The 13,537-nt window shown below is 36.2% G+C and overlaps 1 protein-coding gene across 1 annotated transcript in view; it reads left to right on the plus strand.

Moving 5' to 3' along the window:
- LOC106062825 (uncharacterized) overlaps positions 1–13,323 on the plus strand; it is a 67,433-nt gene extending 54,110 nt beyond the window's left edge. The window contains exons 13-19 of the mRNA XM_056028224.1: positions 898–978; positions 2,589–2,781; positions 3,689–3,831; positions 4,748–4,863; positions 5,990–6,136; positions 7,260–7,359; positions 8,461–13,323. Coding sequence (XP_055884199.1) covers positions 898–978; positions 2,589–2,781; positions 3,689–3,831; positions 4,748–4,863; positions 5,990–6,136; positions 7,260–7,359; positions 8,461–8,613 — 933 coding nt within the window. The 3' untranslated portion in view covers positions 8,614–13,323. The remainder of the gene's footprint in view (positions 1–897; positions 979–2,588; positions 2,782–3,688; positions 3,832–4,747; positions 4,864–5,989; positions 6,137–7,259; positions 7,360–8,460) is intronic.
- Positions 13,324–13,537: the final 214 nt, after the last annotated feature.

A 13,537-nucleotide genomic window follows, 5' to 3' on the forward strand; every position in this document is an offset into this window, starting at 1 on the left:
CAACCATTTTTAAAACCTTATTTGTTTGTAATGTATTCATGGATCATGGGATGATATAACTTTTTACTAAGAACACAGTTGATTTAAAAACTAAAAGCCATCGTGACATTAAACACTGCAAATATAACTTGCACGATTTTCATTTTGCATCTTGTGGACTTCGCACATTATTTTATTCTCTTATTACTTCTGCTCTATATTCAAAAATAAGTTGTAATCATGTGTCATACACTAAGATGTCACTTCACATTTAGACATTTACTTCTTTGATACTTGTCATTATATAGTACTTTATTTTGTTGGTGTTTGGTCTGGGGATTGTTTAAATAATTCGCACAATGACAGTGTAGAACAGAGTGAGTGTAATGTGATATTTCAACACCAATGAACAGAACAATGTTCAACTTTCCTGTTCAACTTTCTAGCTCAGACAGTATTTTAGCTTTAGTTTGTTCCGTATCAATCAGTTTTTTCAAGCAGTCAATGAAGTGAACCAAGTGAACAAAATATTTTGGCTCTGCCATAAGTGTGTCAATTCCCTTAGCCAGCAACTCAATGATGTTGCCAATTTACCCACTTTTTTTTTGTCATGGCTGTCATTACGTAAACAAACTCCTAATTAAAATAATTGATTTTATTAAAACTAAGTTTGACTGTTGCCTTTCTTTAAATTGAATACTAAACTGATTGAACACATTTATTGATTGAAAAATGTTTGGCTTTAAATGCTGATCTATTAGGCAGTATGTTTTGTTTCTTTGTCTAGAGTAGCTTGTAATGTTTACTGGAGCTATCATGTTTGTAGTTCTTTCATTGGAATAAGAGTTTTGTTTTAACATCTACGGTAGAGATTATGTTGTTAAAATAGTAAAATCCTTCTATTTGATTGTCTTCCAGTTTAATATAGAGTTACCATACATGGAGCCTTTGTTGAAACATGTCTTCACCTTGTTAAACATTGATTCAGCCAAGTACTGGGTATGTATTGTTTCACTCTCACTTCTCTTCACTCTCTCCTCTCTTCACTCTTTCTTTTCTTTACTCTCTCCTCTCTTTACTCTTTCCTTTCTTTACTCTCTCCTCTCTTTACTCTCTTCACTCTTTACTCTCTCATCTCTTTACTCTCTTTACTCTCTCCTCTCTTTACTCTTTCCTTTCTTTACTCTCTCCTCTCTTTACTCTCTTCACTCTTTACTCTCTTCACTCTTTACTCTCTCCTCTCTTTACTCTCTTCACTCTTTCCTCTCTCATCTCTTTACTCTCTTTACTCTCTCCTCTCTTTACTCTCTCCTCTCTTTACTCTCTTCACTCTTTACTCTCTCATCTCTTTACTCTCTTTACTCTCTCCTCTCTTTACTCTTTCCTTTCTTTACTCTCTCCTCTCTTTACTCTCTTCACTCTTTACTCTCTTCACTCTTTACTCTCTCCTCTCTTTACTCTCTTTACTCTCTTCACTCTTTCCTCTCTCCTCTCTCCTCTCTTCACTCTCTCCACTCATAACTCTCCTCTTTTCACTCTCTCTACTCTTTAATACTACTACATTCATCAACAACAATGTATGAGATATTGCTATCTGTAGGATACATCGTGTCTCTAGAACTTTTGCCAAAGGTCCTGGGTTCAAACAAGTTTTTCTAGCCACTCCCTCTTTCCCAATTCAATTTAGGGCTCTAGTGTCAAACATTGCCAGCATAGATGCATCTGCCTGTCATCTAGTAAAAAGATATATTAGTTAAATTAACTAAAATAGGGCACTTGGCCATTACTAAGAGGCAGTCAATATAGTGCATGCAAATCTTTAATGGGTGTGAATTTCATGAGATTATCTTTGTATTCAGCAAGAAGTCTTGTGGCCCGTCCTGTTTTGAATATATATTCATACATATACATATATATATAATTATCATTAGAAAGCTGTGTGACATGCTGAGACCGTTTTGTCATTACAAAGTTGACTAGAATTCCAATAATTTCACTGTTACTTAATTAAGATTCAAATATGATGGAATTTTAAATACTATGCAAATACAACAGATTTTTATCCCTTAAAAAGTTAATGGAATCACTCACCCTTGTCAGTGCCCACAGTTTGAGAATCCCTAAGTCTGATCATTTATTACAGTTACTATACCTATAGTGGAGAAAGTCAAAGCAGGTGTTCACTGTTCTGGCCTTGAAACACTTTTCACTACACCTGAGATGAACTCCAATTGGTGGCAAGGCTGGAAGGATCAGTCCTCCCGTAGAGCTTTGGCGAGAAACTCTGCTGTTAGGCGTAGTGCCTTTAAGCTCCCATACAGGTCAAGTGACTCTGCAGAATAACTACCCTGCAGCTCTCAGAGCTGTGGACACTCTTACAAGAGATGCGTCACTGTTTCCACCGACTCTCCACAGTGTTGGCAACATGCATCAAAATTTGGCCGGAACCAGGCTGTCTGTCATTGTTTTCTGTTGTATAGTTTAGACCCCTGGTATTTGAACATTTGGACCACTTTGAATATACTAATGAGAACCATAACTGTGATTATTAATTCATGGGCATATGGAATTACCCCCCTCATCAACTTGTCTTGTTTTTGTCTGACCAGATCATGATCAGCACTCCCCAAAACTTGGCAGATTCCATCAAGAAAGGCCTGATGGATCACTTGGTGGACAGGTTTCACATGAGAGGGGTCTGCATGGTGCAGCAGTCTTTGCTGTCTCTGTATTCTTACAAGGCAACTACTGGCATCATACTGGACATTGGTCATCGCATAGAGGTTCTACCAATATTTGAAGGTGAGGGTCAGCTGTTACATTTGTTTTTATATAAACACTTAGATCTGAGATTTGTTTTTATTCACTTTAAAAGTAAAATATACAAATCATTCTTTTTTACATGAAAAATGTAAACCAGTGATGCCCAAAATATGGCCCGCTGGCCGGACGTGCTTCCATACTGCCCGCCGAAACGTCGGCACAAAATATAGAAAATTACCCCCCACCCCCACCAAAATAAGTTCAAAATGTATCTTTACCTGCGATAGGGTCCTCGCTTTTTTCTAATGGATTACTACCAAGGCATTTAACATTTGTGCGCTCATGAAATAGGAGTATAGAACCTATTAGGAAAAGTGAACGGATCTTTACTTTTGTGTAGAACATGATACCATTGCTGGACAACATGTTTTTTTTTATAAAGAAAGTCTGGCAGTTATTAAAAAACAAGAATAACAAGAAATATAAACAGAACTTACGCCGTTTGTTTGAAGTGTAAAGAGAAACTTCAACTTTCCCACTACTTCAATGTAAGTACTAGATCCTCAGGTTTGAAATAAAATAGTTTCAGGTCAATTTCATTAAGTTTTTGTATCTTTTCCATCGTATGGCCCGAGACACTAGTGTTAGAAATTAAAATGGCCTGCAGATTGAATTAGGTTGGGCATCAATGATGTAAACTATCCACTTGTGTCCAAATATATAAGGCTTGTATACAGCAAGTGTGAAAAAAAAGCTTTGACCTAGCTCATATCATTTCATTCTTCAATCTCATTGCATCCAGATTCTATATCAATTTGACCTGACCACTCTTATCAACTCTCACCAGTTTCCCAACCCATACTTACACACATACACTCTCTCAAATAGCTGAACTTTAACAACATGGCATCAAATAACTAAATCATTTGTCTTTTGACTGAAACAGGTTTTGTCATAGAAGGAGGTGTTGCCCGGTGTCCATTTGGTGGCCAAAAAGTCCAGGAATCCTTGACCATCTCTCTCCTGGAGAACAACTACAAGTTTTCCTCCATCACTGAGCAGTGGTTGGTGCGTTACATTATGGAACAAGTGAGTTGGACTGAAGTATCTGGATAGTTTTTGAATACTTCACCTTCATTTATCTCTTTGTCTGTTGGGACACCACACAAGATTTGTCGACCATCTTTCTCCATTCCTGTCTTTTGCCTTGGATAGAATTTCTTTCAATGACAAGATAGTCTATTCTTTTATCTTGTCTTCCCATCACTTTCTCTGTCTGCATCTTTTTTCTTTTTCCTGGTACTGTTCCATGAAGGAAGGTCTTAGTGAGCCCTGAGGACCTTGTGATGTGGCCATAGTTTTTTTTATTATTTAGGCCATATCTGAGAGACTTGGGTACTTACACCCAATGCAACATTCCTAGTGATATACCAACATCTGCTGTTTGGTCACAGTTGAATAATACCATTTTTAATTTCTTTTGAGCTAGAAGTGACTAATGTTTGCTCAGATTTTTTTCTTTGTAAATTGTTTATTTGCTTTTTTATAGCATGTTCAAAGTGCTCTTGTCCAATATCTTGTGGGCATGACAGTGGAAAGGGGTGTACGGTAGAAACTTCCTTTTTTGTTCCATTTTTGGGTGCTCACCAACACAGTACAGCTGGAGTCAAAGACAAAAATTTTTGGTCTACATCTGTAGCTTTGCAGTTTTTTCTACTCGGCCACACATATTCTTTATAGCTTATGAGGATGTGGTATTGTCAAAATATTGAGATATTCAGCATCTATTTAGCTAAAAACAATTGTCAAAATCCAAGCAGATTTATTTATTAATGGGGGCCTTAATTCTAAATGCAATAACTAGAGATATGTTGTATGTTGATGTCAGTGCCTATATTTATGTCAGTGCCTATGTTTATGTCAGTGCCTGTGTTTATGTCAGTGCCTGTGTTTATGTCAGTGCCTATGTTGACTTGATATTTGTCAATGAATCTTTGTCCCCCAGTCGTGTTATGTGGCTATAGACTATGAGCAGGAGCTGGAATGGTGCAAGACCAAACCTGACACACTCAAGACAAGTGTCAACCTGTCCAAGTTAAATCTACCTGATGGCTCCTACCTGTAAGTACACTTCTGGGCAGTCAATTAGAAAACAACAGGTGACACTAGTAACAAGTACATTGTTTCGAGTTTTTATTTCCTTTTAGGCTTTAGTTCTAAAGAATTATTATGTTCTAGCCCTAACCTCCCGCAGGATGGAAGAGGGCAGGTTTATATCTCAGGACCATCATAATAACAGCCTGAAGTGCATACCACACGACCAGGCAGCCATATTATGTAGATCTAGCCAGATATTTGTTGCCAATCAATAACAAAAATTGTACTAGAGTATGAATGTCTCTGATGATAAAAATTAGTTTGAATACAACTTCTCTTTGATATGAGCTGTTTGAACTGGATACTTGAACCATGTACCTCTTGACAACATCACATATCTCTTGACAACATCAGATATCTCTTGACAACATCACATACCTCTAGACAACACCACCTACCTCTAGACAACATCACCTACCTTTTGACAACACAACCAACCTCTTGACAACACAACCAACCTCTTGACAACACAACCAACCTCTTGACAACACCACCTACCTTTTGACAACACAACCAACCTCTTGACAAACACAACCAACCTCTTGACAACACAACCAACCTCTTGACAACACCACCTACCTTTTGACAACACAACCAACCTCTTGACAAACACAACCAACCTCTTGACAACACAACCAACCTTTTGACAGCACCACCTACCTCTTGACAACACCGCCTACCTCTTGACAACACAACCAACCTCTTGACAACACAACCAACCTCTTGACAACACAACCTACCTCTTGACAACACAACCAACCTCTTGACAACACCACCTACCTTTTGACAACACAACCAACCTCTTGACAGCACCACCTACCTTTTGACAACACAACCAACCTCTTGACAACACCACCTACCTTTTGACAACATCACCTAACAGCGACACCATTTTCTCTCAATGACAACTGTATCCTAGTGCAGCTCCTGCATTGAAATGTTCTATTGATTTCATCATTGGCTTCAGAACTAACTTTAAACCTATTTATGTGTATAAGATAAAACCTTGCTGATAATCTGCGTGTTGTAGACTAATTTTGATTCTTACTTTAGAGTTTCAATGTCACTTTGACCCTTACATTGTTGCCAGGAGTGTCCAGCATGACATCAGCAGGTTCAAAAGTCCAGAGGGTTTCTTCAATGTGGACATGTGGGAGTTGGATTACCCTACCCTCCACAAGTTGATTCACCAGGCCATACAGAGCTGTCCCATGGACAACAGGAGGCACATGTGGAGGTAAGGATGACTCTTTGATTTCTCTTTAACAATATTGTGATGTATACCCACTAACTGTTTTGGTTGTTATCCAAACATGGCAAGACTAAAAACCTGGAATCCATAATGCCTAATGAAAATATAAAATTAAAGCCAAACTTTTATTAGAGTAATTTTAAACTGGAAAAATAAAAGATAAAAAAAAAAAAAAAAGCAAAAATTAGAAATAAACCCAGAAGTTAAACTTTTTTCTGTTATGGCATGATTAGGAATTAATTATTTGTTTTTGAAATAGGGGAAGTTTTTACTTAGTGACAATGATGTGACTTTAAAACAAGGATATGGTTTTAGAGACAGAATGAAATAGAAGTCGACATCAACAGACTACTCCAGGACATTGTAGAAATAAGTCACATTTTATGAACGTAGCTGACATTCGATGGTTCCCTTCATTGTTATTAAACGTGTTCAATATTCAATATCAGTGTCAACTAACTTCTATTGATTGTTCGGCCTTTCGCTGGTGTTAGTGAATTCTACATTTTGTTTAGTGTTGCCTCCATTTGGTTTGTTTGCATTCAACACCACAGAAGTGCCTAACAGTTCCCCTTCAATAAACTCAGTTGAGGTTAATGTTTAACACAGCTGTAGGAAGAAACATATTTGCGCTAGTTTCTCTTGTGGAGACTTACTGTAGGATATAAACAATGATGTTAGGTCATGTCATCTAGTGCTTGTAGTCAATCTTTAATTAAACTTAGACAATCTAATATAATGTACAACAAAACTAAGGACACCTCTTAACAAATCTAAGAAAATCTGGTACAATTTCCATCGGAGCTGCTCTGCTGTCTCGGACAAAACATTCAATCTCCACTATCTTCATTCTCATTTACCTCTGAAAGCTGTTATCTCCACCTCACTGGGCCTATATGCATTCCTCAGTTTGAGCAACTCTGATCAGGCACTGATAGGGATGTTACATATGAAGTACCTTGACTGGAGCTCTCTTTTCATCAAAGGGAAATATAATGTTAGCTCTCCCCACTCCCCCAATTCCAACTCTCCCTCTCATGTGTGTGTGTGGGGGGGGGGGGGTCTGTATACTCTCCATATTTAATGATCATGTCGTGTTTGTTATCAGGGCTGTGTATCTGAGTGGTGGCGTCACAATGCTACCTGGCTTTCCTGAGAGGCTTGAAAGGGAGCTAACTAAGCTTGCCCCACCTGGTGTTCCAGTCGAGGTAATGGTGTGAAATAATTGTATCAGTTATCTCTCTTTGCAGTGTTTTGTAATAATTATTAAAAATAACTATTCTTTTCAACAATGTTGGATTCAAGTTTTATTACCAGATAAGAAAAAGGATTTTGAAGTTGTAAATTGTAAAACATTGACATTTAGAAGCAAATCAAAAGATTAAAAAAAAATTTGTTGAGCTATATCAAAGATAAAAGAACATTCATTTCTTCACTAGCTCTGCTCTATGTATATAAGTAGCAATGCTATTTGATATTATTTGTAAGTGGCATATCTTACATATCTTCTTCATATGAAATGTTCAGATACTGAGAAAGAAATCAATTTATTGATGATATCTGAGCTACCTTCAAAGTTCCAGACGCCAGATTCTTTGATTTCCCAGTCAGCTTTTATTAGTTAACTTTTCCTAATGTAATCTCTCTTTGTGCAATGTTTTGCAGCTTCACATATTTGAGTGGCAACTTTTTGATTTATCCTCATTGAACTTAGAAAAAGCTGTTTCAGAAATAGATTGACAGACAAACACCTCAGTGTTCTCAAACTTAAACTACATCCCCATGGGAACTAGACTATGGAACTATTCTCTTAAATAGTCACAGCTTCATATGTCACATAATTTTAATTTTATCATTAAAGATCATTTTTGTATTTATTTTCAACTATTAGCTTTAGGCCCCTCCAAAATTTTTCCTTTAAGTTTATGGCCAGCTCCTAAAACTTTTTTCCGTTGATGGTCTACTTGGTTACCTTTTTAAAATATTCTAGTATGCAAAGAATAATGAACTTCAGAGGGAGGCAATATTATGGTTTTTCCAAAACTTTGCACAAAGAATCATTTGTACTTTGAACTGTTTTCTAAAAATTACCAGTAATAATTATAAGGATGTGAAACTTATTTCAGACAAACATTAAATGTTTAATCAATTCAAAATGTGCAAATATCGAGATCATAATTCAAAAGTAATAAACACAAATGATTTTTCTTATATTTGTTTTTTTCACAATTGTAACTACAACAATGTTTTCTGACTGTAGTAGACTTTCACAACTAAATGTACTTATAGCATTTTCATCTAATTTTTAGATTCATGCAGCCCCTCAGAGGTACCACTGTGCATACATCGGAGCTGCTGCAGTGGCCCTCATGCCCCAGTTTGAGCAGATGGCCATCTCCCAGGAGGAGTGGAAGAGAGAAAGTGTCCGTGCATTTAAAAAATGGCAAGCGCCCACTTCTTGACATTCTAACAGAACATTGGGCCACTGTCTGAAAAGGTCTCACTAAGAGACTGGATACAGAGGTTGCAGAAAGCATAAGCAGAACTATTTTGACCTGAACTTACATGTGGAAGGTTGTCGACTGTGTGGCTTTACCTAATATATGGGTGTAGACATAATACTGATAACAACAAATTCAGTTCCTCTACACAATTTGTTAATTCATGTGTACATATTTATTACATTGCCAGCATGATAAGTTGGTCTATATACCTTTACATGAAGCATAAGTTTAAATGCCTACATGATGTAATGGTCATTTCTGTTTTTTGTGGTCAGATGTCCTCAACTCAATGAAAATCTTCTTGATGTGACTCCTAGTGTGCTGCCTACAGATGTGAGGTCACAGTCTTTACTTTGAACTTTCCTTACTCTCGGAAATAAGTTTTAACTCTGTGCATTTGATAGTTTCAATTATTTCTGTTTCAGTAAGAAATGAATGTATTGCCTGACTCTGTTTATTATGACAGAATTATATATTTTTACATACACAGCCTATGTATTATTTTTTTATTATACATATAGTACATACATAATATAAATAACTCTTCATATACAAATGTATTTTATAATTCTATACATTCCATTGATTTTACCTGGTGAGTTTTTATTTTATTGTTCAACTCGCCACTTCTGTGCATTCCAGTGTTACACGTCATCGGGCTGAAGACTTTGAAGTCTTTGCATCCAGAGTGTGTCTATTTATAGCGGACATAAGTCTTGTTGTGAAACCTAAGTACCCCATCCCTCCCCCATGACCACTTCCCCCCCCCTTACAATTTATATTTTGCTATTTAACAACCTACCCTACTTGCTCACAAGCTTACATCCAAGCTGCGGCAAATTTGTATTTGTTAGCATCCCAATGCTCTACCTCTAATTCACCACATCCCATAATTTTGTGTGTATGTCAGTTCATGTGCGTAGAACTTGAGTGTTACTTCGTGAGAGGAAATCTGATCAAAGACCCAATCAGTTTGACTTTGTACAGCTTCTGAAGAAAAAACTTACCTTGAGATGCCCCACTGCTGATTGACTTAACACATGTTAATCCTGTCTACAGTAGCCCTTTTATATATAGTGGGAGATGTGTTTTTAGATTCACTTGCGATGACTGAAATCAGGTCAGGTATGTCTACACTATAGTTAGGCTTTTTAATCCCCGCTTCGTAGCTTTTATGCAACATTAACCTTGGCTTTATATTATACATACATACAATACAGTAATAATACAGTAATAATAGAACGAAATAGTAACAAGTCTCTCTCTCAAGAAGGTGTTTGGATATAATGAAAGTAAAGTTCCTTCTTTCAGACCTTGTGGTCTATAGGGCAGATGATGTTAAGGTCATCTGTTTCTGTGCCTACGGTTAACGAGGGTGTCATGTGGCTAGCACAATGACCAACCACCTTTACTTTTCCCCAACTAATGTCAGGTACCCATTAGAGCTGGCTGGACTCGGAGGCCCTTTAAAGAACCTGAAATAAAAAATCCCAGTCTTCACCAGGATTCAAACCTGGGACTGTTCAGAAGCCAAGCGCTTTACCACAAAGCCACCATGTCTCCATACAATGAAAGTAAGCAACTAATTTTGTGTTGTTTACAATTTGTCGTTGGGATGTAACACCTCTTCTTAGAATTAATTAATAATTTATTTATATATATTTTTTTTTTATTAATTTCGGAAAATTTCATGTAAAAATTCATAAAAAAAAATTTTCACCTATTGAATTTGGGCCAAAAAATCAGCAAAAAAGTGAAGAATTATTTGCCCAATTAATGTCTTATTTCAAAGAAGAAAAAAAGTGAAATTACATGAACTGCGTCAGACGTAGTGGAGAATAAACTATAGTGACATGAAAAGTCTAGATCAAACATTTTTAAAAAGTTGAAGAAGAGACCAAATTGTATTGTGTCATGATCACATAATTGTGAGTCACATAGAATTGGGCAACCTTTTGTGTTTGTTATTTATGTATTGACTCGAGTTGAAATGTTTGAGTGTGAAGACCTGTGTGTTTGTGTGTCTTGTGATGAAACAAGGCAATTTAAACAAAAATAAATTTTCCCCTCAACTCATTGGGGATGAGCTAAACCATCCCCCCCCCTCCTATATGCTACTGAAAGAAATGGATGAGATAGAAATGTTGATGAATTGTTGTCCAGACCAAAACTTTTCTCTCTCTAATTGCTGTCTACACTTGTTATATCACTGATACCATTCCATCTGACATTCTTTTATACTAACTTGTCTCATTATACACATTTTTATTCTATTTATTTATATCTTATTCTAAACAGCATAGTACATTTATTTATACACAGATACAATATATATTGTGTGTGTGTTTGCAGTGTTTCTAACAATGAATGATGAGTGACAGTCCATTGCAGTCATTCTAACTCCATGTGTGTGTGTGTGTGAGGGTTTGAGAAGCTCCACACTTCCTCCCCTTGGACTAAAAAAGCCCCCCAGTAAACTGGAGTAGAAGTAGAGTATCACACACAACACACAAGGTGTGTTGGAGAGTACTGAATTGTTTTGTAGAGAAAAGGAAAAGTTCATTCTACATGTGTGGCAGCATTGTGACTAGAAATGAACTTAATAGTGTCTAGTTGTGAACAAAAGTGTATTTATTGTTTTGGTGCTTATTTAATAATGTGCTGTAGCCAGGCCTGGTGTTTAAAAACATTCTGTTTTACTCTTTATTACTTTATACATTTCATGTTTATGTTGCTTAAAAACTGGATCATTCCAATTTTGTGTAGGTATGTAAATATTTATGTCCAACAATTGAGACTTTAGCTTTAGCTCTGATATAGTCCCCTGTACACTGTAGCTCTTCTGTATCCTAGAAAGTTCAGAGAATAGTCAAGCCTCATTGTAGCCAACTAACTTGTTATTTGTTTGTTATACCTGATAGAATCATGTAGTTGTAATCATGTAATAATGTAATCATTCAGTTGTTGATGTTCAAAATAAAATGAAAACTAAACAGTTGACTAAATGTGTGTGTGTATGATTCCATTCAATTCAAGTTGTGTTTTTGTAGTTTTCATCACTATTCTTTGTGATCAAGATTTTGTCTTGTTTGATATAATACCAGTATATATTTTAATGATACACTCTACATAATAGCGCTATAAATATTTAGACATCTTTGGCCTGGGCATCTATTGGTTGTCAGGTTAAGATGACCTGATTTGTTGTTGTTTTTTTCTTTTATTGAGTCCAGTCTACATGGAGGACATCTGAACAGGATTTGTTCATTTGGGTTGTGCATAGAGTTGATTTTTTGTTCACTTTTTGAATATTTTTTTTCATTCAACCATACATACATACATGCATAAGTCTTTATCCTCATAGCAGGGATCATTCTAAAAATTCTTTGTCCTTGTTGCACTGTAGATTGAGTATATTTTAAATTCCTGATGATTTATTTGAACTAGACTCTCAATTCTAATGTTTACTTGTATAGTGTGTACAGATCTTTTAATGATGAACACAAAAATGTCTGTGAAATGTCCTGACTAACTGACATTAAGTCAAGGCCACACACACATTCGGGATCAAGACATAATGCTGTGCAGCTTCTGTAGGGAGAGCATTTGATAAGAGCAGCTTATTTTTTTTTATTTTTTTTTATCTTTGTTCTCACTCACACTAATGTTTCTGACTGGATCTATGGAGTCCTTTGTGTCTCTTGTATTTCCTGGAATATATTTCTGATGGAGCTTCTCTTTCATGTCTTGTCATGGATGTATTCAACTTTGTGTAGGTGTAGATATAACTTAGCGAGTGGAGTTCTAGATGTATGTATTGGTTAGATTCATGTACAACACTCCAAGAAACAATGCAACCACTTGTGGAGGGTGTATGATTAGTTTATATGTAAGACTCAGCTAGTGATATGAACACATTGATCAAGTTTCTCTTTGAGTTGGGAGCATGCTGATTCATGACTTGTAGGACGAAATGAGATTATGTTTTAAGCTGGAACATTCTAGGCTCAGGTCTCACCAGGCACATGCAGTGGCATAAATGCATAGGCAAGTGCTTTGCCCCCTTGATAACAGAATAGGTTTTCATTGATATGGATGGATGGATGGATGGATGGACTATAAGTTTATGTAAGGGACAATGTACAGAGCTCTGCAGACACAGCTTATGATGCCAGTTTGAAAGTCTTTTTTTTTTTTCTATCTTCTCCTGTCTTTAACAGTAATGAGAATAGGAACAGGAGCATGTAATTAAGTCCAACTGATCAATGACCAAGACACACCTTGTTAATACACATGCACATAGGCATGAGGTAGCCTGTCAGTTTTTACTTTGTACAAATTCAGTTTGTACACATGAGCACTCATTGCAGCTCACTCACTGCTGCTACATAATATCTTGCTGAGACATGAATGTCATGTGATCAAATCCTGACTTTAATCAGTTCTGATATATGTCCTCTGGTTGTTGAATGTTGAACATGTCTAGCTGACATTGACCTGGCATCACACTCTTTCTCTCCAATTATAATGCAATATTTCATTTAGTACAGAAATATAAAAACATTAATGTGTTATCTGCTTTTGTTTCTCACTAGCAATTTAAACACTTTTTTTCACTAATATGTGCATTTTACTGTCTTATTTACACAATAAATGTCTACAATCACACATCTGGACTTAAATTTATTTGTTTTCTTTTTTTTTTTTAGTGTTTCATGAATTTCTTTCTCCAATTAGTGCGTAGTGCGTAGCTGATAAATCACTAGTTAAATCACAACATTAATTAAACTTCAAGGGTAAAACTACTATCAGTTGTCTTAATGTTTCAAAAGTTTGTGTTTTATTTAGTTTGTCGGCCTATAAAGTTCTTCATTCAGCTATT

This window comes from Biomphalaria glabrata, chromosome 4 (genome assembly GCF_947242115.1).
Source record: "Biomphalaria glabrata chromosome 4, xgBioGlab47.1, whole genome shotgun sequence".
Classification (NCBI taxonomy): domain Eukaryota; kingdom Metazoa; phylum Mollusca; class Gastropoda; family Planorbidae; genus Biomphalaria; species Biomphalaria glabrata.